The sequence below is a fragment of the Papio anubis genome, chromosome 1, assembly GCF_008728515.1.
Source record: "Papio anubis isolate 15944 chromosome 1, Panubis1.0, whole genome shotgun sequence".
Classification (NCBI taxonomy): Eukaryota; Metazoa; Chordata; class Mammalia; order Primates; family Cercopithecidae; genus Papio; species Papio anubis.
The window spans coordinates 141174254-141200800 of record NC_044976.1 but is presented as its reverse complement, the minus strand read 5'-3'; the positions used below and the strand labels follow the sequence as shown (position 1 = coordinate 141200800).

At 37.0% G+C, this 26547-nt stretch overlaps 1 protein-coding gene across 5 annotated transcripts in view; it reads left to right on the top strand.

Moving 5' to 3' along the window:
* The window catches only part of MARK1 (microtubule affinity regulating kinase 1), a 143134-nt gene that overhangs the window by 49396 nt on the left and 67191 nt on the right, over positions 1–26547 (top strand). For 4 of the 5 annotated variants that reach the window (XM_031655593.1, XM_021927071.2, XM_031655594.1 and 1 more), the window contains exons 2-3: positions 8577–8780; positions 10298–10351. In XM_031655593.1, coding sequence (XP_031511453.1) covers positions 8577–8780; positions 10298–10351 — 258 coding nt within the window. Of the gene's footprint in view, positions 1–8576; positions 8781–10297; positions 10352–16753; positions 23158–26547 lie in introns of those variants that run through there. The other variant, XM_031655596.1, reaches the window with a different exon arrangement.

Sequence of the window (26547 nt, the reverse complement as noted above, 5' to 3'; positions counted from 1 at the left end):
TTGCACACTTGCTCAATAAGGGCAGGCAGGAACATATTGTACAACTTCTCCCTTTGGATTTATGCTGTGCATCGCGTGGTAGCTGTCGGAAGGTTTTAGTGGCAATTTATTTCAATAACTTTTTCTTTTTCCATTGTTAGACCTTATATTTTTGTGTTTTATGTTTTTGGAAATAGGTATGTGACTATCTTATCAAATTTATTGACATCTCATTGAAATAAGCTCTGATAATATCAAATAAAATTGATTTTTTTCTTTGTAATTAAGTTGCATTTTGTTGAGGACTTCTAGTTTTGTTGATTTTAAAGAACCAGATAAAATAGTTATTGGCCAGTTTGCAGAAGGATTTAAGTTGAGTACTTAACAATAGAAGATAACGTATTTAGTGGGTTCATTCATGTACTAGTCACTATATTGGATGATAATGAATGTAAAAGACGTAGTACTTGACAATTTAAAAGCTCACAGTTTCATAGAACATGGCTTAAAAAAATAAGGTAGTTTCATTGTAAGGTTGTAAGTATTATGTAAAAGAATGTGTCAAGTGCAGTAGGAACATAGAGGAGGAGAATCACAGGTCTTCTATGTTTCATAAGCATTCTTTTCCAGCTGTTAAAATATTTTTGTCACTCATAAAAGTAGCGTCACTGACAACATCCACCATTGTACTATTTAATATGAAAAGTCACCTTGAAATGTCAAAACAGGGGAAAGAGGGAGACATTATTGTATAATAATACAATAAAGGAAGTGTACCAGGTCAGAGAAATATTTCCAACAACTAAACTCAGGCAGATTCGTTGCTTGGATCCTTATGAAGTAGGTATTAATTATTATTAATGTATCTTCAGCCATGTTCCTATAGAGATGTAACTGTTCTTTTTTATTTTCATTTTTTGTTTCTTTAGAGACAGGGTCTCACTATGTTGCCCAGGCTGGAATGCAGTGACTTTTCACAGGTGCAGTCCCACTATTGTTCAACATGGGTGTTTTTACCTGCTCTGTTTCTGACCAGGGCTGGTTCATCCCTCCTTAGGCAACCTGGTGGTACACTCCCAGGAGGTCACCATATTGTTGCTGAACTTGGTGCAAACACCAGGTCAACATAGTGTACTACAGCCCAGAACTTTTGGGCTCAAGCGGTCCTCTCACCTGCCTCCTGAGTAGCTGGGACCACAGGCAAACACCACTGCAGCCGGCAAAGTAGCTGTTCTTTAGGTTATCCTTTGATGAAAAGACAACGTTGTCACTCTAAAGAGAACTAAAATATCTATGGGAAGAGCTTAAGAGATCTAGAGAAGGGTTCTTGACTTAGAACTTAAGAACCATGTGCTTTAAGAAATCTGTAACCTTCCATAACTTGATAGTGTTGTTCAGATTTTGTGTGTCCTTACTGTTTTTTCTTTTCTTTCTTTCCTTTCTTTTCTTTTTTTTTTTTTTTTTGAGACAGAATTTCGGTCTTTTTGCCCGGGCTGGAGTACAATGGTGCAATCTCTGCTCACGGCAACCTCTGCCCTCCCGGGTTTAAGCGATTCTTCTGCCTCAGCCTCCCAAGTAGCTGGGATTACAGGCATGTGCCACCACGCCCAGCTAATTTTTTTGTATTTTTAGTAGAGACGAGGTTTCTCCATGTTGGTCAGGCTGGTCTCGTACTCCCAACCTCAGATGATCTGCCCGCCTTGGCCTCCTGAAGTGCTGGGATTACAGGCATGAGCCACCACGCCTGGCAGTTGTTTTTTCATGTATAGTTGTTCTTTCAGCTATTGAGAGAGTAATGCTGAAATCTCTGTAGTTTTGTTTTCACATATTCTTACTTCTGCTTATAAGTTCCACTTACAGTATTATTCTTTGCTTTGAAGAGTCATAATGTCTTTTAAATAAATGAAGAGATGGAAAAATGTATACTGTTTTGTATTCCACATATTTTCTAGTTCCAGAGCTCTTTATTCATTTGTGTAGATTCATTTTACCCTCTATGGTTACTTTCATTTCTTTAGCATTTTTTATAGTGTATGTCTGTTGGCAACAAATTCTTTCAGTTTTTGTTAATCTAAAAATGTCTTTTTTGCCTTTTTTGAGGAATGTTTTCACTAGGTAATAAATTTTGGCTTGCATTTGATTTTTCTGTAGCACTTTAAAAATGTTGTCATCTGACTTCCATTGTTGATTAATGAGAAGTGAGTTGCCATTTGTATTGTTATCCCTGTATGTGAACGTGTCATTTTTCCCTGACTCCTTTTAAGGTTTTTGTTTTCCTCTAAGCATGGTTTCAGCAATTTGACAGTGATCTTCTACACTGGGTTGTTTTTTTTTTCCTTGGTATTTATCCTTCTTAGAATTTACAGTTTGGAGGAATTGTATGGCCATTATTACCTCAAGTTCTTTTTTTCCACCGTATTTTCTTTTATTCCTTCTCTGGGCCCCATTTATATATGTAACAGTTTATGTGACATTGACCCACCACAGATCGTAGAGACTTTATTTATTTATTTATTTATTTATTTATTTGAGACGGAGTCTCACTCTGTCACCCACGCTGGAGTGCAGTGGCACGATCGGGGCTCACAGCAAACTCCGCCTCCTGGGTTCACACCGTTCTTCTGCCTCAGCCGCTGAGTAGCTGGGACTACAGGCATCTGCCACCATGCCCAGCTAAGTTTTTGTATTTTTAGTAGAGATGGAGTTTCACCATGTTAGCCAGTATGGTCTCAATCTCCTGACCTCATGATCCACCTGCCTCGGCCTCCCAAAGTGCTGGGATTACAGGCATGAGCCACTACGCCCGGCTGAGGCTTTATTTTTATTCAGTCTTCCTGTGTCTCAGTTGTTAAGATTGGCTAAATTTTATTAATCTGTCTTCAAGTTCATTGACCCTTTTTTCTTTGCAGTCTACTGTAATTTTATCCAATGAATTTTTCTTTTTAAATATTGTAGTATTTAGTTCTAGAATTGCCATTTGTCTTTTTATGATCATTTTAATTTTTCAGCTAACATTTTCCATATACTTGTTCTTTGTGACCATATTTTCCTTTACTTTAAAAAATGTATTTATAATATCTGCTTTAAAGTTCTGGCCTATCGATTCCAACTTCTGGATCATCTTGGGGTCTGTTTCTGTTAACTATTGTTTCTCTTGACAATGAATCATATTTGTCTGTTCCTTCATGTGTCTAGTAAGTTTTACTTACATACTGAACATTTTTATTGATACTCTACAGAGACTCTGAATTTAATTATCTTCTGAAGTGTTGATTTTTGCTTTAGCAGACAGTTAATTTGGCTTGACTCAAACTTCAAATTCAGCCTCCTTTTGGTGAACAGGCCAAATACCTACTTCATTAACTTACATTTTTAACTACCTTGTTCTAATGTGTTCCTTAGAGGTTCTCTTGCTTGTACATAGTTTGGGACTTAGCAAAGCACCCACAATTAATATACAGATTTCATTTTCTTCTTCATGACTTCATTTTTCCCAAGGTTTTCTCTCTCACTTTCCAGTCATATTGTGAGCTCCCAAGCCTATCCTCAGACTCCTTTTTAGCCAATAAAACGATTGCTGTCTGCTTGTATTTAAGTCATACGGAGCAAGGTGGGCCAGAGTTTGCCCCCAGCTCAAAACTGTAACAACCCACATTTTACATTGTGAAATTTTTCTTCATTCAGTGATCAACTTCCCTTAAGACTTTGCTTCCTTTTTTGTGGCTCTTCAGAGCCTTCAAACAGTTGTTTTTAATATTTTGTCTACAGATTGTATTTTTGTCTGCTGATAGGTTTAGTTAGATACAAACTATTCTTTGTTGGAAGCAGAACTTTCCTACTCCTTTAATAAAATGACTTTGAGAAACGAAAGTGTGGTTATTGTTTCTAAATTGCAGTGACCTGTGTTGGTGCTAATATCACTTGGCCAAAGGGTGGTTATGGTATGCAAAATTAGCATATTCCAAAGTCCTGAGAGCAGAGCTGTGACAGGCTTCAAGTCTAATATGTGATCTGACTTTTTAGGAGCATTTGAATATTCAGTCATCAAGCAGATTTAGTGGCTGTCATAAAACATTGCAATTTTTAAAATATATATTTCCAAGGATGTATAGCCAGTGAGTAGAAGAACTCCATTTCAGTCAGTATTAAAGGCGGGGAAAAATCTCTTATTACTCAGGAATTTGAGTCTGGTGCTCCACGGGATGCAGCACTGAAGAGCTAATGAAATCATTATCTCTGATTACTTTGACTGCACTGCACACTCAGGGCAAGCTTTAGGGTCACATTACCACTGCTGCAGAAAGAATGAAGGAATTCACAGTCTACTGGATTAAGTGGAAAACTTGAAGAAAGAATGACAGGATTGGAACTTGTGTTTTCAGATAATGGTAGAAATTAAAATTCGTAGACATGCTGTAATTGAGCTAACATAATTTCTTCTGTCTAACAGCCTTAGGGTTGAGGTAGTTCTAAATTAAATTCACTGTTTAATCTAGCATGAGCTGAATTGATATTCTTGCCACATTTTCTATTTGAGAATTAAGCTGTTGATCAGGAAAATGAGATCAGCTATCCCAAACTGCACTTCAAAGAGTCCTTCCAAGGAAAGGTTGCCTCCTAAGTGATGCTGTAGCAATCCTAAGGAAACATGTAATTTTTTGAAAATATTTGTTTTGGTGGGTATCTTATAATCAGAATACATAATATATTCAGAATGTATAATATATATAATATAAAATATATGCTGTATATCCTGATTTTTTATTTAAGACATATAAATGTATTGTGTATAAATGATCATGTTTAATGTTGAGAGCTAGGAGATCTTTAAAAAAAACTCATTGAGAAACAATTTAAACCTGTATCTCAAAATGTGACACGTTACACCAAGGGTTGGCTAGCTACAGCCTGTAGACCCATGGGTATATTATTTCTCCAGAATCGTTTGCCAATCTCTATGTTACACCATATTTGGTGATGGGGATGCAAAATAATCAAGGATTCTGCTCCCATGCAGCTTACAATCAAGGGTTTCTCCTTAGGGAATTGGCCATATATAGCTCCTCTTTTTTTTTTCTTCCCTCCCTCCCTCTTCCCCCTCCTTCCCCTTCCTTTCCCCCCTCCCCCCTCCCTCCTTCCCTCCCTCCTTCCCTTCCTTCCATCCTTCCTTCCCTCCCTCCTTCTTTCCTTCCTCTTTCTCTCCTTCCCTCCTCCCCTCCTCCTCCTCACCTTCCTTCCTTCCTTCCTTCTTTCCTTCCTTCCTTCCTCCCTCCCTCTCTCATCCTTTCTTTCTAGACTCTGCTAAAATGTAAACGTGTCTGATAAGAATCTTTTAATTGTTCATAAGTTTTTGCCTTTTCTGTTATGTTTACTTTTTAATTTTAAAATAATGATAGCATTGTGTATCTACTGACATTGCTGTGTAACAAGTCATCCCAACCTAAGTAGCTTAAACCAAGAACCATTTATGATTTCTCATGAGTCAGAGTCAGCTGGGGAGCAGTTGATTAAATCTTGGCTTAACTTGGAGTGACTCTGCTCCATGTATTTCTTATCATCCTTCTGCTGTCAGCCTGGATAAGTCCTTCTTATGGTGATGGCAGAAAGCAAGTTGAGACACAACAAGACCTCTTGAAGTCTAGGTTGGGACTTGCCTACCATCATTTCTAACTCATTTTATTGGCCAAAAAAAAAAAAAAATCATGTGACTGAACCCAAAGAGTAGGAAAGTATGTCCCCCCTCAGTGGGAGGGTCCTGGAAAAGTTACATGGCAAAGTGTGTGAAAATTTGGGGTTAATAATACAGTCCATCAAAATGTGGTATAGTATCAATATATAGCCTACAATCAGCATTAGGAGCTGAGTTACATCTCAAGTATTTTAATGCATATTGCTTTTATATGCATCAAAGATCTGGACAGCATGGACTCATTCCTCAGAAGTCATTCTGTAAGGGTACCAGGAGTATGAGAATCCTAAATCCCTACAATTTAGTTAGTATGTATCAAATGCCTTATCTGTGCCTAACACTGTATTAAGTTATGGGGCTTTAGGAGCTTTAAGTCAGCGGTAAACACAGACCATGGACAAGTACTTAGAAGATGGTGTGAGAGTTCTAATAGTTGAAGTATATATTGGGTATATAGGTAGCAACAGAAAAGAGGAATAATTATCTCTGTGAAAAGGCATAGAAAGCTGTGTGGAGGAGGTACTCATATTAAATCTTGAAAGATGAATGGCCAGATGCGGTGGCTAATGCCTATGTCTCAGCCCTTTGGGAGGCTGAGGTGGGAGGATTGCTTGAGCCCAGGAGTTTGAGAACAGCCTGGCCAACATGATGAGACTCCATCTCTACAAAAAAAAAAAAATTTTTTTTAAAGTAGCCAGGGGCAGCGGTGCACGCTTGTAGTCCCAGCTACTCAAGAGGCTGAAGTGGAAGGATCACTTGAAGCTGCAGTGAGCAGTGATCATGCCACTGCACTCCAGCCTGGGTGACAGAGCAAGACCCTGTCGCAGAAAAAAAAAAAAAGATACATCTTGAAGACTGGAGAAGTCAGCATTCCCTGCAGAACAAGTTCAGGTAGAGAAGTACTAGTTGTAGGAAATATAATGGCAGTCTGTTAACTCTTAGAAATTAAGTACTATAATTAAAATCTCTTGTTTCTACCCAGATAATAGAAAAGTCTCCAAGAGCCAGTGAGTAACTTTATATTTTACTCCTCCTTACATTATTTTCATTGCAGTTCTCAAATGTTGGCATGCATCAGAATCGCCTGGAGAACTTGTTGAAACACGGAGTGCTGGACCCTCCCCACAGAGTTTCATAGTCAGTAGGTCTGGAATAAGACCAGAGAATTTGTATTTTGAACAAGTTCTCAGATGATTCTGATGGTGCTGGTCCAGGGATAACACTGTGAAAACTATTGCTTTATTGAATCGTTCCTGTGTATCTGGTAACCTGTAATGTGCTGAGTGTATAAAGATGAAAAGAAAACATCTCTGTCCTAAAATTGTTTATAATAGGGTGGTGGGAGACAGGCAAGTAAATGTATAATGATAGCACAATGGAAAGCATGCTGTGATACGTGGAAGTACAGGTTGTGGTGAGAATACACCAAAGTGCATCTAACACAGAATGAGGCCAAAAGCTGCAGAGGTGTGTAAGACCCAGCAAAAACCCTTAGTCCTGAGCTGAGTTTTAAAAAATTATCGTAAAATAAAACAAAAAGTAGTTACAAATAGAAAAATGACTTTGAATCATGCTTTGCATGAGATTGGTAAATTATTGATTCCTCTTTAATGTTGCCTTTAAGATCAAAATTCTTTAGGAAGCTGTTGGTCCTATAGATGGGGCAATATAACTCTGCATTATTTTGCAAACAAAAGATATCCTTTCCTTTGTTATTTTGTTTTACTCTTCTTCAGCAATTTTTTAAGATGCCAGAGAAAGATGTTGTGTTTATCATGTGCGATTCAACATTTTCACAAAAACTGCTAGAAACTTTATGTATATCAAATACAGACAAAACTAGACAAGAATAGGAACAATCACAGCTAGTGAAACAGAGCTGGTTAGGCAGCTTGACCTAGGAATTTAGGTGCTGAGTCCATAGGTGAACAGGATCAGCTATCCATTGCAGTTGTAGGTTAGCGTGAGGCCATGAGACAAAGTGACATCTTTGCCTCCAGAACAACACTGATGCAATGGATAGGTTATGGACCTGGGCAGGACTATAGATAGCTTTCACTTGGACACGATAAACTGGGTGAGGGGGTTGGGCAGGAATGAATTATAGGTATACTTGAGGCAGGCAGCTCATTGGTCAGTTTTTTGAGTTATATGCCCCCAAATGGAAGCAAGAACATGACAAATGGCTGGGCTAGTTTTGAGAAAGAGATTTACACCCATGAGGTTGTCTTGGCAATAAAGATATTCTGCCTTTTTAATGAAGCAGCCCTGAACTATACTGTCATCACAACCTAAAGAGATAACACCTTTATAAGGAATAATAAGGTTTGTGAGGCTTCTGGCTGTATATTTATTTACAATTTTAAATTGAAAGCATATCCCTAAAGCCATGTAGAATATTTCATTTTATTTTATTTTTTTGAGATGGAGTCCCGCTCTGTCACCCAGGCTGGAGTGCACTGACATGATCTTGGCTCACTGCAACTTCCGCCTCCCAGGTTCAAGTGATTCTCCTCCCTCAGCCTCCCAAGTAGCTGCGATTACAGGCATGTGCTGCCACAACCGGCTAATTTTTGTGTTTTTAGTAGAGACGGGGTTTCACTATATTGACCAGGCTGGTCCTGACCTCCTGACCTCAAGTGATCCGCCTGCCTTGGCCTCCGAAAGTGCTGGGATTACAGGCGTGAGCCACCATTCCTGGCCTGAATATTTCGTTTTAAGCAATTATACTCTACCTGGTAAAGGGAGCTGAAGTCCGGAAGAAATTATAAATAGAATGCTCAAACTTTAAAAGGATGTAGTGCAATATATTGTTATTGAAGAATTGGTAATGATAATTATTTGTACCCTTTTTACTTGTCCTTTTATAATATAATTTAACAATGAAATCTTGTAAACTTTTTCTTAGCATACATCTGTGGATGGATATACTGAACCGCACATCCAGCCTACCAAGTCGAGTAGCAGACAGAACATCCCCCGGTGTAGAAACTCCATTACATCAGCAACAGACGAACAGCCTCACATTGGAAATTACCGTTTACAAAAAACAATAGGGAAGGGAAATTTTGCCAAAGTCAAATTGGCAAGACACGTTCTAACTGGTAGAGAGGTAAGTTTGCACAATGCCTTTTAATATCTGCCTGGACCTCTCTGGAGTCTTGTTAAAGCTTCCTTATAGCTCATGTTTGGGAGTAAATGACAGTTTCAATATGGTAAACACTGGGGTATGTGTGAATGGAACATTAGTAGGCAGAGGTTTATCATGGCATAAAGGTTGACCTTTTAATATTTAGAAAAGAATCATTCATACATATTAGCATCTTATCAATCAGGTGTGCTGCAGATGAGCTTTCCTCAGATGTTGACTTTCATTATATGATTTCTGTGAACATTTCTGATTTCCATTGCTGCCCAACCCTCAGGAACAAAAGTTCTCGCTGCTTGAGATAAGTTAGGTATAAATATGTAGAAAGTCACCTGCTAATTTGTATGTATTTAGAGACTACATTGAACAAGTACTTCTGTGTGGGTGGTTTTCTCAGGTAATAAGATAATCGGATTTCTAAAATCTCATGTGTTTTAACTTATATGTATTTATATAGTAAGGATTTATATACTTGCATATATGTACATTGTGTATATATATCTGTATACTAGGGTTAAAGACTTTATTTTAATAAACGTGTAACATTTTGTATTACATAACGTTTACTAGATCTGATTAGGACATTATATTAAAAAAAAATCTTAATCAGGCCCAATGCAGTGGCTCATGCCTGCAATCCCAGCACCTTGGGAGGCTGAGGCGGGCATAATTGCTTGAGGCCAGGAGTTCAAGACCAGCCTGGGCAACATGGCAAAACCCCGGCTCTACAAAAAATACAAAAATTAGCTAGGCATGGTAGTGTGCAACTGTAGTCCCAGCTACTTGGGAGCTTGAGGTGAGGGTCACTTGAGCCCGGGAGGTCAAGGCTGCAGTGAACTGTGATAGCTCCACTGTATTCCAGCCTTAGCAACAGAATGGGATCCTGCCTCAAAAAAAAAAAAAACTCAATAAAAATATTTTGAATAAATTTTCACTTTGCTCTATATATAATATTATTGTCATTTCCCATTGAATTTGGTTCCTTCTGTCTATTCTGACCCTAGGAGCCATTCAGAGACAGGGAATACGGGGCAGAGCCTTAGATATTCAGGTCCGTTTTGTCAGTTTGCTCTAGGTGAGCTTGGATATCCAATCTCTCTACCAGCAGAATTGTTTTATTCACATAATATTTAACTTACTGCAAGTTTACAAGCCAATTCCCCCCTATAATTGTTGCTTATAAAGATCATGAGTAAAAGGTTAAGATACAGGATGATTTTTACTTTAAAGAAGGAAACTTAGAAGAAATAGCAACGCGTTCATTTCATTGGCTCAGGATCAAAAGATTAAGGACTTGGGTCAATGGAGTATATTCTAAGGCTGCCAAATTATCAAAATGTTACTATCTGATTATGTGAATACCTAAAAAGAGCGAAATGATATCTAGTTAGGAATAAAACAAAAGTTGGGTTTTTTATAAGTTTTATTAATTAAAATATGCATTTTTCAAACAGAGTTTAATGATTCTTTTTTTTTTTTAGGTTGCTGTGAAAATAATAGACAAAACTCAGCTAAATCCTACCAGTCTACAAAAGGTATTTAATTAATTTAATAAGTAATTAGAATGTGAGTTTATCATTAATATATGATGTTCTGTAAAATCATTCTAAATTTTCTGTTAGCTACAATTCTACATTTCATCAATATGTGAAGAAAAGACATGATATAAAATGTAATGTTTATGACTTACCAAGTAGTTGCTTGAAAACTATCTAATACTTAAATACATGTACCATATGAAAGAAATTTATCTCTTCTATTCAATAGAATAAAACCTTGTATCATACATATTCAGGATTTGAAATATTCAAATATTTTGAAGTATTTTCAAGTATTCAGAATTGACCTCTGAAAATTAGATTTATATTAAATGAATAATCCACTTACTGATAGTATCTGGTGTCTTAGCTGTTATATAAAATGACAAATGGTGGCCTAAGCCGTTTAAACTTTTGTGAATTTTCAGATGAAGTCCAGAGACCTTGCTGGTAAGCTTTTTAATTAAAAATCTAGTTAGAAGTTAATATTGTTCATAGGTGAGTTTCCTTTCATTGCTTCATTTGCTCTTCTTCCTTCTTCCACAAGAACTACTAGTCTTTCAGATAACTCACAGTAAAAAATAAGAATGTTTCTTTAAAGGATGAAAATATGAAACAACATAGAGAGAAAAGAAAGCAGTTAGGACGGAGATTGCCTTAGCAAACCAAAGCTATTTCATGTTACTTCATTAATTACTTAAATGAGAGAATTTTCTCCAATGTGCATTTTAGTACTTTAAAAATGAAACGAATGTTTTAACATTTATGCCATATATGATAGGTTTGTATAGAGTGAGAGAATGTACATTGTGACTTTTATTAGAATATAATGGGACCATTGTCACATATGTAATTTTAACACAAACGACTTTGAATTCCTAAAACAGAAAGAATCTTATAAGAAATTGTTAGTATGCTGTGCTTACATCTGCTATGATTGTAGCATTAGATTAAAAATTTAGGTTTGTGTTATTCAAACTTTCTTCTCATTTGGCTCAGTCCCAGATTTCTTCTTAGAGCTCTGCCTTTGTACTTATTGGAGATTCTTTTGAAAATTTGACAACCAGTTTAACTTTTCATAGCACTGATATTTCTGCCCAGTAAGAACATGAAAACTTTGCTGGGTTCTATTTTTTCCATGAATGTGAGATAATGTATTCTAAGTTTCTTCTGGGAGAAAGTCTCTTCTTCTAGCATCAGTCTTTTTGCTAACCGTGATGCATTTGTGTAAGTGACAAAAAGACATCTTCCCTGGACCAATTAGCTACGCAAAGATGCTGTTTTTTACTGGGCTGGAACCACAGTGGGATATGTCTTTGCCCACCCGTGTGCTGGGAACCCATTTAAAATGCACACACTTTGTAACTGTACACTGTCCCTGTCCGTGGCTCACCTAGCTTTTCTACTTTTCCTGTATTTAGCTGTGGATTACCCTAGCAAATTGAGTGATTTTAAGTGGCATCTAGAACTACTCAGGCCTGTTGTGCTAGCTGGAATACACAGTAATGCGGCTCCTACTCTTGTCTTTTCCAAGGTTGTATAAACAAAGTTGTACTTACTGAAACATGTGAACATGAGACTGAATGTTGCTTTCTTTATCTGAATAGCTAAAATGTATACTTCTTGATGATAAGTAATTTCTGTCATATAGTCTACTAATCTTGTTGATAAAGTATTGCTTTTCCAAATAGGCATATAAAAAATGATACAATTTTGTTTTCTTTAACCTGTGAAAATAAAAATAAAGATGAAGACTCACTAAATGTAGCCAGTACACTGTGTGTGTGTGATTGTTTTTTAAGTGATTTACATGTATGTTCATAGATTTGCTTGCTTTTAGAAGTTCTGAAGAAAAAACAGATCAAGTCTTCATTAACTCTCATGTGTTTAGAACATTCAGCATTTGACCTTTCCCATTTAGGCAGTGGCATCTCCCAGTCAGTCATACCTAAAAAGTAATGGAATGTAAAACAATCCATTTTTCCCTAGCATTGGAAAAGATAGTAAAATTTGCTTCCATGTCTTAGGTATACTCATTAAAAGGCAGGTAATTATCGCACATTTATATGAAATAAGGATTCATTGTAATCTCACTTCTAGAAGTGTTTGGGTAAATTTGTTCTGTTTTGATCTGAATTTAAGCTGATCCCTCTCCTTTACCCTCTTCTGTGTATCAGATATTTATAGGAATTATTGCCTTCCTTTGCAAACATCAATGATAGATAAAATAATCTAAAGTTGATACACCAACTGCTTAACACTGCCAAAATACAAAGCTCTTAAACACGTTTGGTTTTTGGAATTGTTAAGTATCTTTGGCTTCAATATTGTTCCCATAATATGCTCATATTATTTGTATTACATATTTTGAATTAATGGAATCCAATTTAATTAGTTTTCATAGTTACAAAGTATTTAAGGTAGATGCTATTTTTAGTTCTTCTTCTTCAAAGCGTTAGTTCTGCCTCATATAATAATGTATTTTAGAAGAGGGTCCATGAACCACACTAGTGATTCCTGGGTTTTGTTTGTTTGTTTGTTTATTTGTTTGTTTTGAGACGGAGTCTCTCTCTGTCGCCTAGGCTGGAGTGCAGTGGCGCTATCTTGGCTCACTGCAACCTCCACCTCCCAAGCTCAAGGGATTCTCCTGCCTCAGCCTCCTGAGTAGCTGGGACTGCAGGCACACGCACCACACCCGGCTAATTTTTTTTTTTTTTTTTTTTTTAATAGAGACGGGGATTCACCATGTTGGCCAGGATGGTCTCAATCTCCTGACCTCGTGGTCTACCCACCTTGACCTCCCAAAGTGTTGGGATTACAGGCATGAGCCACCACACCCAGCCTCCTGGGGTTCTTTCAAGCAGCCTACTAATGTTGAAGGAAAAGCAAAATAATGAAACAATATTTTTCATAGTTCATAAATTTGAAATGTTGTAGGATCATTTTCTCAGAGATATCACTAGTTTTGAAACTCGGACACATCAATTTATGCAAAGATGGCAAAGTTTGTGTCAAGTCTGTCTCAGCTTATAGTCACCAGGGTGCAGTTAATCTCTGCTAACATTTTTGTATCTTCCGTGTATTACTTATTAATTTACATTTTCCATTGTTTTACTGTGTTATTTTATGTTCCAGATTCACAAAAGTGGCTAAGTAGTTCAGAAGTGATTTCCTAACTAGTAAAATCTGTAATGAAAATAAAAACAAGACTTACTACAACTCAGAATTATGTCATTATATAATAGATGACTGCTGCATTAAAGTTTTATAGAATGTGAATTGCTTTGCTAGGACAGTGATTTTACACAAACAGGAAAAGGGTAAAAAATTTAAATTATTGAATTCTGAAAATTAGACTTTATTAAATGAATTATCAATTTACCACTCATGTCTGGTGTGTTACTTGTTATATAAAATGTTGTCAAATGGTGGCCTAAGCCATTTAAACTTTTGTGAGTTTTTGAATAAAGCTCAGAGACCTCTCTGGTAAGCTAATTAAGTTTTCCAGAATATCTGCAAAATAATCTTTGTCATGTTGAAGAATTTCATAACGAAAGGTAGAGAGGAGAACAGAACCATGGGAGCAATATTCAGAATTCAATATGTTTTAGCAAATTATCAGAAACCAAACTTGTAAAACCAATCACAAAATTATTGACAAATATTTTTATCAAGGAGCGAGCAGAAGAAGTGCTTTGGAAGTATTCCTTAACAAATGTTACTATTGGGCATATATTGAAATATCAGCTACTCTCACATATACATGCTATATAGCATATTTCACTTTATAGCTGAACAAAACCACTTATGTGCTGAGTAATTCTTTCATACAGTTCTTGTCACGTGTGTGGATCATTTGAAGGAACAATTTGGCTAGTTCTTACGTGGGCCAACAAAAACATAAGTGATAAGAGAATTATTATTTTGTGAAATGGTATGTAGACTGCATATCTTTTAATCAATAATGATGAAATACCCCTAGAGCTTTTTTGAAATTTAAAGGTGGGGATATTCTGCAAGGAATAATACTACCATGTGAATAAATAAGATTATGCCTGATGCCCAGTTACCCACTGTTTCTTTCTCCATGAAATTAGCGGTTGGCAAGATGCTTTTAATTTTGATGTGGTTTCGGACAAAATACTGAAAACAGGGTTTAACATAAAATCATATGAAGAATTGGTGGGAAGTATACTTTTCACGCTGAAATATGGGGATTTTGAGGGAAAAGGTGTTTAAACAAGTGTTTTAAAAGTGATACCAATAATATTAATATCTGGCTAAAATACCAACAGTTTAACTGTTCAGGATGTGATCATCAGATTTGCTGAGAAAAACAAACGGTGCAGTTTAGTGACCAAAAATCTGACTTTTCTAAACCTTGTTAGCCTTCTTTAATTACTGGAGAAAGGGCTCAATGACATATAATTGGGCATTTTTAACATACAGATGTGCATCCAAATATGAAGAATATCTTCCAGAGCAAGCATATCCAAAGAGTATTATCAAAAATCTGTTTGCTAATATCCCTCAAATTAAAACTTCCAGTCTTTCAGATTTTGAGTTTAATAAGCTTGACAACCTAGAATTTGACAGCCATACATAATCTTCAGGGAGGAATATCTCTTTAAGGTTAGATTCAGTAATCACTCTGAATGTCTTGAGAATTATCTGAAACATTACCTAATGCTTATTCATTTTCCCAATCTATGACTGTGACTTGGGAATTTTCAGTCTTGCTGATTTTATTTCTTATATCTCTTTTGAAAATATCTGCTTTTATCTTTCTCCATCATGACCAGTTTAGACAAAGTCACTATTATCTTCTTGTAGCCTTCTAACTGCATCCACTTTATGTACGTATGTACGTACACACACACACACACAGAGAGTTTAAAATGTAATACATAGAGTTTAAGTCGTCAAGGATGCAAAATACGTCTTTGAATATGCTATCCCTTTGTTTAAACTTTCAGATGGCATTTTATTGTTTGTAGTCCAAAAATCAAATTTGTTAACATGGTATAAAGGTCCTACCTTCGTTTTCTACTTCATGGACCATGAACTCCCCATAGCTTCTCTTTACTCTCCTCTTCCCCAACTCCTGCAGCTTTAGTGATTTTCATCTGCTCCTATTCATACTCTATTCCAGTTACCAGGCCTTTGCAACTTTCTCCCACCTTCTGGGTAAGGCTTATCTCCCCTCTTCCCTTAATTAGTCCTTACTCATTCCTCCCATTTCAGCCTAGAGTTACTTCTTCAGGAAAACCTTTCCTATTCCTCTGACAGTGTTAAATCCACTTAACCTCCATAAAATCAAGCACTCATAACCAAGTTATTTATAAATAATCACTTCCATTTTTATTTGTTTTAGTTTTGGTAGTCATTTTGTTGATTTATTTGTTGACGCTTTTTGTTTCTGATGTTTTTGGTTTAATGCCTGTATTCTGCCTCTAACTCCAAAAACCTCTATCCTAATTGCTTGGTTTTTAATAGCTGCAAAACATCCATTTCTGTGTTCTCAAGAAGCTACTTAAGATATACTGAAATCAATGTGGAAGAATTTTCTCTTGAGGGAAATGAAGGACGCTTAGACTATTTAAGTCACCTATGAAGTTTAGACTAACCATCTGGCTGTTTTAAAAGTCACAGTCTTTTTTCTTATTTAGTTATTTTAAGAGTCATATTTTCATGTTTTTCTAAGCTTGGCAGTTTGTTGATATAATAAACTAGTCTATTTTTAATTTTTGGATAGGGACTTCAAAATGTCTTTCCCATTTTAAAAAAGTTGCTTTCTCATGATATTTATTTATTACACTAAAATGTTTTATTCTAATCTTGTTTTTAAAGAAATAAAACATCACAGCTACAGTTGAAGCCCCATGTGTCATTTCTTGGTTCCAGTCTTGTCTTTTCCTACCTAGAAATAACTACTATTCTGAATTTGGTCTTTCTTATTCCCATTCAAATTTTTAAAAACTTTTTTTTACATATGATTGTACTTAAAATATAGTATATTTGTTATTTTAAAATGTCCTATCTTTCTGTAACCGGATTTTTTCATTTAACATTGTCTTATAGTTTATTCATGCTAGTTATATAGTCTTATTCTTTCTTTCTTCCTTTTTTTTTTTTTTTTTTTTTTTGAGACAGCGTTTCACTCTTGTTGCACAGCCTGGAGTGCAATGGCATGATCTTGGCTTACTGCAGCCTCCACCTCCTGGGTTCAGGTGATTCTTCTGTCTCAGCCTCCCAAGTAGCTGGGATTACAGGCACCCGCCACCAAGCCCAGCTAATTTTGTGTATTTTTAGTAGAGACAGGGTTTCACTATGCTGGCCAGGCAGGTCTTGAACTCCTGACCTCAGGTGATCCACCTGTCTCGGCCTCCCAAAGTGCTGGAATTACAGGCGTGAGCCACCATGCTTGACCTTGTTCATTTATTTTTTATTGCTATTGTTGGATCCCATTGTATGAATATGCCATGCATGGTTTATCCATTTTCTCCTTAATATACCACATCTATTTATTTTCCTGTTAGTGGATTTTATTGTTCTATGTTTGTATTTTATTTTGTTTTTCGAGTTAGTTAACTATTTGTTTTTACTATACAGATAATGAATGACCATTATTGTGTATATCTTTTTGAGAAGATATATAGAGGGATGTCTCTCTCCAAGTAGAGTTGCTGGGTTGAAGGGCATGCATAACCTCAACTTTACTAGATAATGTCAAATTGCTCTCCAATGTAGCTGTACCAATTTTTACTTAAGCCAGCACTGTATGAGATTTACTATTGCTCCACATTCTTGTCAACACTTTATATTACCATGTTTTAAAACTTTTGCCAACGTTATGGGTGTGAAGTTGTATCTAGTTTTAATTTTAATTTCCATGATTTCTAATGAAATTGGCCATCTTTTCAAATTTAGGCTACTTTTAATATCTTCTTTCTGAAATTATTTAACTTCATATCTCCAACAATTACTTTTACTGAGCACTGATTTATACCCAAAGCTGTGCAGGACCTTAGGAGAGATTCTAGTAATATGAAATTGGTACTGGTTTATAAGAAATTATAAGATTTATAATCTTCTTATAAGAATCTTATAATCTACCTATGTGAAGACAAAACTTTGGGAAACTGACACAGGCTATCATTTATAGGGTATTTCCTTCTATTACTTTGCAATGAATAATTGGCTGCAAGTTGTCAACTTTATAAAGAAATACTGAATAATTATTTTACTGTTGTAGTTATAAATCACCTAATATGTATTCATTTAATTATATTCAGATGTCTTTCTGTGCTGCAATTTCATAGGAAGACCTTAAGAAGTTAGCTTAAATTGTTATAGTGCTGCTAGCAATAATTTTACAAAATACTTGACATCCCAATGAGATGTCTAAGAGCTAAAAAAGAAATGACATGATGATCCTAGAATTTAAAAAGCTGAAAGTTTAATCTGTAGGATTCTGTTAACGTAGATAAAATATATATACATATATACACATAATCCCTCAATAAATGGCACTTCTGAGATAGTCTAGACAAGGACCTAGCAGTCTCTTGGAACTGCATGTCACCTTCAGGGTAAAGCCACGCCCATACTTCATATTAATAGGCCAGTAAACTGTCAAAGATACAGATAGAAGTTTTACAAAGATTGCAGTGAAGACAAAGAAGGGTTCCTAACCCTCCTAAAACCCAAATCAGAGCACAATCCTTGAAAGGTGAAGAAGGCTGTGTTGTAAGGCACAGGAACTGTGTGCCAGCCTTCTCCTAGCCCAGTTTACTGTGACTCTGAAGACAGCCTGGAATAGCTCTCTCAGGAGGAACGAGCTCAACCATTGCCTTTGTCAAGCTCCCAGTGACCACAGTGTTCTCCTTCTGCCTCAAGATCAAGCAAGCGATGCAGAAGTCCTGTAACATTGAGGAGATCAAGGGCAACTTTATCAGACTGCTGAGCAGGTCTGATGGAGAGAAGACTATGTGCATTTGACTGGCCCCTGACTATGACACTTTGGGTGTAACTGGAATGATGATTGTTTAAGCCATGTCCAGTTGGCTAGTTCTAAAAATGGCAGAATTTTTCTCATCACAAAAAGAGTACTAGCAGAAGAATGGAAGAGATAGGAAGGAACAAAGAGCAGTTGAGAAGAGACAAGGAAAATGCACATAATTGAGGCAAATGTTGACTGACACTAATGGGGTTTGGCTATTCCTGACCTAAGCTCTAGCCAGGAAAGACCCAATTGAAAAGTCAATATCTCCAAAGAATTGAAGATTGTTTACTAACTTTAGTTATCTGGAACAAAGCCAAGAACCAAGAAGGAAACAATAAAGGCCTCTGAACAACTAGAATAGCTGTGATATAGAAGACGTATCTCAGGCCTTCACTCCTGACTTATTTTCCTAATTTAACACACAATTCTAGCAAACTCTGGCCTTAATTTCCAGCCTACAGCAAACCTGAAACAGTAAATTCGAAGGGGAATAGTAAATTCAGAGCTCTCTTACTAAATTTACATTTGCTAGCAACATTGTGTGACATCACAGTTTGAAAATGAGAAAGAAAAAGAACTGAAAATTAACATCAGAAACTCAAATAGTAGCATGGCACTACTATTCTTAAAAATACCTCTATTTTTTGTACTTGTACCTGGAGCATGTGACATATACAGTAATTAACTTTTTAAAGAATAACTCTCTGTTTCAAACCTCTTTTCATAGTCTAAATGCCCATTTAACTCTCTCCACTGACCCAAAGAAGTGTGAAGGTTGGCACCTTGCTGATGAGGATCTGCCCTGGGTTAAAAGATCACATATGTATATGTGGCTTTTCCTCTCCCTCTCCCTGCTGCCTTTTGCCTCATGCAGCTCATGCAGAAAACTCTGCCATTAGCTTCAGTCTCTTTCTTTCATGCAGCCAACTGGAAAATAGAGAGTTAGGCAGGGGTTGAGGGGAGTCCTGGAGAGGAAGAGATATCTTAGACATTTGCTGAAGCCATGTGATACTTTTCAATTGGCCAAAATTCTCTAGATTTGGAGGGTTATCATATTATTCTGCTAGTAGGACCATCACAAAATACTACAGACTGGGTGACTTAACAGAAATTTTCTCACGTTTCTAGAGTCTGGAAATTCAAGATGAAGGTGTAGGCAGGTTTGGTTTCTCCTGAGGTCTTTCTCCTTGGCCTGCACATGACTAGTTCATCCCTGACATTTCTTCCTCTTTTTAGGACACCAGTCATATTGGATTGGAACTCCACCCTTCTGACCTTACTTAACCTTAATTAGCTCCTTGAAGTCCCTGTCTGCAAGTATAGTCACACTGGGCATTAGGGATTCCACATATGAATTTGCGGGGAACACAGTTCATTTCATAACAGGGATCGAAATCCAGCTGACAATTCAAGTGTTTCTTTGGGAGGACAGATGATTGATGGGGTAGGAATCTGGTATTCCATTATCCTTACTCAGTATACCATGTAAAACATCCTGATGCTCCTTCTAACAGCAACCATTCTTCGACAACTGCCTATCATTTTTAGTCAACACACACCCAAACCCACACACATCTTATTGTTATCGCTTATGTTTTTTTCTCTCTCTTTGTCCAAAACTGCTGAAGGAGAGGAAACTAAGGATTGAACAATGTACTCAAGAGATATTTGAGATATAGGAACCCAATGGCTGTGTATTGTTGTTTTAATTGGAATTAAAAATTCCAGTTAAAGTTATGATTAGAACTTTGGCCCTGCCTACAACTCTTTTTCTTGCTTCTTCTCCGGATGGAAGTGGAGTGGCCTTCTGTTTAGGTGCTGTTTTTGTTGTGGATGCCCCAGTTTTCACAAAATGATTTTAATCCTATCCCTCAGCTCATGTCTGTTCTTTGTAGAACGGAATAACTACATTCCAGGTACCAGTCAGGGATTAAATTTATTAACTCATTGCAGTCAAAAGCCCAACTTATGAAATAATTAAATAAACAAAAAAACACCCCAGTGCTTTTGGAGGAATACCTGAAGAATATGCTGCCAGTCTGTTTCTTTAGATTAGTAGTTCTGAAACATGGAGCTGCCAGGAAACATCAGTATGTTTGTTAGTTTTGAGATATGTCCCAGCTGATTCTAAGAGAAAACTACCAAATTTGCCAGTAATTTCATAAAAAGTAACTAGAGTCAATTCAAGATTATTCATATGACAGTGTTGTCTTCGATATTCTGTAATGTGATGTGCTTTGTCAAGACAAGAGAAAGAAGAGGAGTTAGAATCCAGAAACCAACATGGCTTATTCATGTGGCTTAATGGGCCACACTTCCTAGTACACAGGAAATGCCTGTGCCAATTAGAGTAAAAGTAAAAGCCCGCTTTCATAGTGTAGTAAGGAACTGTTAATTGAAAAAAGCAGGTTAAAGTGAGGAATTATTAAAAGTTATATAAACATTTAACACTTCAGTTGTACACACAAATGTATATGCATTGATTAATCTTTTCATGTAGGGCTAAAGCTTTTTTCTTTTTTCTTTTCTTTTCTTTTCTTTTTTTTTTTTTTTAGTTTGGGTCTGCCAGTTATCATTCTGCTTTATTTACCTTGTACAGATCACACTCGTAAGTTCATAATACACTTCCTACTGTTTCCAGTTTTGTTTTGTTTTAATTAATGAGAGAATTGAATGACACTCAGGCAGCAATTAGAGCAGAAGCCTAGATTTTTTTCCAATCTTTTACATTTATCTTGCCCACACCTAGTTGGACAGCAGTCTAGCAACTTTTATCTAGTATTTCCAAAGTATTCAGTTTGGTTTGTTTTGTCAAACAACAAACGTGTACTTCATTGGTTTATGTAAAATTTGTATTGGACAGACTTTGAGGCAACCCTCATGATACCTGCCTTCTGATGTTCACACTTTTGCATTATCCCTTCCCCTTGATTGTGAACAGGACCTATGACTGACTTGCTTCTAACCAATGTGATAGGGAAAAGGTGATGGAATTTCACTCTCATGATTATATTATATTATGTAAGACTGTCTTGCTAGCAGACTTGTTCTAGAGACTATACTTGCTGGCTTAAGAAAGTAAATAGCCATGTTGGAGAAGTCCACTTGGCAAGGACCTATGGACAGTCTCTCAATAGGTAAGGGTGGCCCCTAGCTAACAGCCACCAAGAAGCCAGGGTCCTCAGTACTAACAGCTAAAAAGAAATGAATTCTGCCAGTAACCTGGGTTAGCTCAGAAATAGATTCTTCCCTAGTCAAGTATCCAGATGAGAACCATCCTGGACAACACCTTGATTGCAGCCTTATGAGACCTGAGCAGAGGACCCAGTTAAGTCTTGTTTGGATTACTGAGCCACAGAAACTGCAAGGCAACAAATGTGTGTTGTGAATTGCTAGGGTATGGTACTTTGTTACTCATCAATAGGAAACTAATATATTAAAGTATCTATTTCCAGTAGTAACTGCAACTGGCAAACATATTTGGGACCTAGATAACCTCTGGTAAGCATGATACTCAGCTGCTTGCAGTGTAAGGCTTCAGGGAACACCACTAGCCAAGAGCATTATGGGTGCACAGATATCACTCACTGTGTGTTGCAGAGGAAATGTAGAGAAAAGGTTGGCAGGTTAGTTCAGTAGAGGCCAGTTACAAAGATGTCTGATACACTGAAGTGCTGAGTTGTGATTTTTTAAGTCATTTCCTACAGCTGAACAAATAAGTAAAATTTTAACAAGAAAACAAGAATAAATGAGGAAAGTAGAAGTGGTAATTCATTTAGATATTGTATATGAGTGTAGGAGAGCAAGATTGATGCCAGGGACTTTTCTGTTAGAGATATATAATAGCGATAATACAAATAAATTACAAATGAAACATAATAGTGCTACTTATATTAATAACAAGTTCATAAACTTTAAAATCTATATCTTATAGCAAAACCAAAGTAAGTACTGTTTGTGTTTATTCTTTATAATATGTTCTTGGAGGCTTGGGGAAAATAATATTTTTTTAAAATAATGTTCAATTTTTTTAATTACGTTAGTTACACTGAAGCATTTTTTCTTATAAAATGACTTTTAAATGTTTAAATGGCTGATTTTACTACTCAGTGCTTATAAAATGATTTTATGAAAGTCATCAAATAATAAGCTACCATATTTGACTTTCTGGAAAAAATTACTTGGTTACATTAAAACCTAGAATCATCAGATTTGGGAATTTTGGTTTTATAGCTATATGTGAATCTTTTCTGCTCATATTACGTGTGAATTTTATCTGCTCGTGCCACAGTAAGGAAAAAAATAGGTTGAAATAAGAAGTCTAGATCCTCTGCAAATCTAACCCGTAGAGCCCCACCCCTACTGTCAGCCTGGGAGTCTCTGGGCAGTGGTCACCTGATGAGGTGCCCCCTTGTTTCTCTTTGGGGTTCTCAGGGAGGTGAGTCTGGGGCGGGTTAGGTAAGCAGAGAGGAGGCTCAGGTGGAGTCAGAAGCCAAGGTAAAAACCCTGAAAGTATTCTGAGGGGACTACCTGCTCAGACCAAGGGACCCCATGGAGTTCCATTTCTGTTGTCAGTCCTGGGTAAGCCCGGGCAGGGGTGGCATCCTTTCTGTGTCAGAGCGAGAGGCCCCCTCAGCCCTCACTCTGGATAATCACCCAGATTCCAGGCACATTCTCCTCTGCTGACCTGAGGGCCGCCACTCAGACCAAGGCCCACACCTCCCTGACACCCCTGAGGAGGAATTGAGGGAATATGACTTCTGGCTCCCTCTGCCCAGGACCTCCAGGACTGCCCACGGTAAGGACCCTTTCTCTGATGTGACAAACTAGAATCAACAAGATATTTAATGAACATTCTACGTTTCCTACTGTCCACAGGCATCTGGTATTATTGAGGATTGGAACAGGCTTCTAAAAATTGGCTTGAAAAGGCTTGAAAATGAACAACTCGATTAACACATAGGTGAAGGATCTGAACAGACACCTCATCAAAGAAGTTATACAGATGGCAAATAAGCATGTGAAAAGATATTCCATATCATATGTCATCAGAGAAATGATAATTAAAACAATAATGAGATACCGCTACATACCTATTTGAATAGCGAAAGCCCAAAACACAGCACCAAATGCTGGCAAGGTTGTGGAGCAACAGGAACTCTCATCTGTTGCTGGTGGAAATGCAAATGGTACAGCCACATTAGAAGAGAGTTTGGCAGTTTCTTACAAAACTACACATACCTTTCCATATGATCCAGCAGTTGCACTCCTTGGTATTTACCCAAGGAAGCTGAAAACTTACGTCCACACAGAAACTTGCACGCGGATGTTTATAGCAGCTTTAGTCATAATGTTCATAACTTGGAAGCAACCAAGATGTCCCTCAGTAGGTGAATGGATGAGTAACCAGTGGTACATCTAGACAGCAGAATATAATTTAGCACTAAAGGGAAATAAGCTATCAAGCTATGAAAAAAATTGGAGGAACCTTAAATGTGTATTACTAAGTAAAAGCCAATCTGAAAAGGCTACATGCTGTATGATTTCAAGTATATGACATTCTGGAAAAGGCAAAACTGGTAACAATAAAAAGATCAATGGTTGCCAGAGGTTAGGGAAAAGGGAGGGATGAATAGGTGGAACACATGATTTTCAGAGCGGTGTTAGTATTAGTCTATGTAATACTAAAATGATGGGTACATGTCTAAACCCATAGAATGTATAGTAGTAGCAAGAGTGAGCTGTAATGTAAATGTGAACTTCCAGTGATAATGATGTGTAGGTCCATTGATTATAACAAATGTACCTCTCTGTTTTGGGATGTTGATGGTGGGGGAGGCTCTGCATGTTTGGGGACAGGGAGTATATGAAAACTTTGTATTTCCTGCTCAATTTTGCTGTGAACCTAAAACTGCTATAAAAATAAAGTCTATTGTGTGTGTGTGTGTATCATAGATATGTATATGTATGTATGTATATGTATATAAAATGACATCCGATGCTACTTTCTTTGACTTTTCCTGGTTCACATACCAGAGTAAGGCAATTTGGTCAGTGAATGCAGCTGTCCCTCTGTGGGTCAGATGCTCAGTTTTGACAAGCAGTCAGTAGCATGCTAATAACTAATTGGTTTTTAAAAACTGTTAGCCCTGTTTGGGAGGTGAAGAGTTCAAAACTCTGAGGAACACTTCTGGGTGAAGGCTGACTCCCATTGTCCAAGGCTGCAAATAGCAAAATCATCAGTTACAGTGACTTGGAGCTCAAAGGGGCATTAGGACTGTGGAGCACAAAGGTGGAGGAGACGAGGCTCAGAGTAGGCACTTTGAGAGTCATGAGATAAGGCTAGAGAGGTAAATAGGATCTTGATATTTTCCAGAGTCTGATAGCCAGTGTTCAAGGTTAGGGGTTTTATTCTAATGGCATTGAGAAACCACCAGTGGATGTTAACTAGTGGATAACGGATTGGAGGATGGGAGGATAGAAAGGATATGTGGATAACAGATTGGAGGATGGGAGGGTAGAAAAGAGAGTCAGAATGGTTGTACCAAGACCAGTGGGATTCAGTGTGACAATGGTGTCAATATGGATGGGTAGACATTGGTGGATTTGAAATAAATTGTGGAGGTGAGTAAAAATGTCTTAGTGATGCATCTGATGTAGAAATTTTAAGAGATGGTGTTGTTAAGGATGATCCTAAAGTTTCAGTCATTAGGGTGCTCGACAGATATATGGAGCTGGGGAAAACCAGTATCAAATTTGGTGTGAGAACTCAAGTATTGGGTTTGAATTTCTGTGAGACAGCCAAGTGAAAACATTGAGTAGGTGTATATGGATTGGATATAAATGTTGGGATGAGAAAGTTAAATTTAGGAGTCAGCAACAAATCGATGATATTTGAAGCCATGATAAATCATTAGGAAAATCATGTATTTGAGAAGATAAAGGGGACTAAGGGCTGAACCCTGATGAGCTCCATGTTTAAAGGTTGAGTAGAGCAGGAGAGGTTTAGTGGAAGACTGAGAGGGGCCACTTAGGCAGGAGGATGGTCAGGAAGATGTGCTGTCAGAGCCAGAACAAGAGATGATCTCAAGTATACTGAAGACCATGTGTACTGAGAGGTTAACCCGCATGCTCTTTGTCCCAAATTTGAAATGAAAATGTGTTTCACAGTTACAGAAAGTACTTGTCTTGAACATGAATGAATCCACCTTTATATTTTATTTACTGGTAGGTAATTTTTAATTATTAAAATTGTAAGTATCATGGACTTTATAAAAATTTATTTATATGAATATACATATGCACACATACAGACTCCCTGGGTTTGTGTAGGAATTATTGAGAATAGCTAGTGAAAGCAAGCTTTTTCGTTGCAGGTAAGCCTTAAGTTATTTTATTTTAATTGGGGTGAACATTTATTAATGCATTTTTGCACATTTTATTTCTTTCCTTAAATTGTGGTAAAATATACCTAACAAAATTTACCGTTTTAACCATTTTAAGTATACAATTCAGTGGCATTAAGGTGCATTTACATTGTTGTTCAGACATCACCATCAATCTCCAGAATGTTTTTCATCTTCCAAAACAGAAACTCTGTACTCATTAAGCAGTAACCCGCCCAGTGCCCCATCCTTCCAGCCCCTGGCAACCATCATTCTACTTTACATCTCTATGAATTTGACGACTCCACTCTAGGTACCTTATATAAGCATAATCATACAGTGTTTGCCCTTTTGTGACTGGCTTATTTCACTTAGCATAATGTCCTTAAGGTTTATCCATGTTGTATCTATCATGTCTCAGAATCTCCTTCCTTTTTAAGGCTGAATAATATTCCATTGTTTGTATAGACCACATTTTGTTTATCTCTTCATCTGTTGATAGACTCTGGTTGCGGGGCTATTGTAAATAATGCTACTATGAACATGGGTGTACTAGTATCTGCTTGAGTCTCTGCTTTCAATTCTTTGGGTATATGACATATATCCAGAAGTGGAATTGCTAAATCATATGGTAATTCTATTTTTAATTTCTTTAGGAACTGCTATATATTGTTTTCATGGAGGCTTTATCGTTTGTCATTCCCATCAACACTGCAGAACTGTTCCAGTTTCTCCACATCCCCGCCAACATTTGCTATTTTCTGGGCAGAGTTGGGGGTTGGTTTTTGATAGCAGTCATCCTA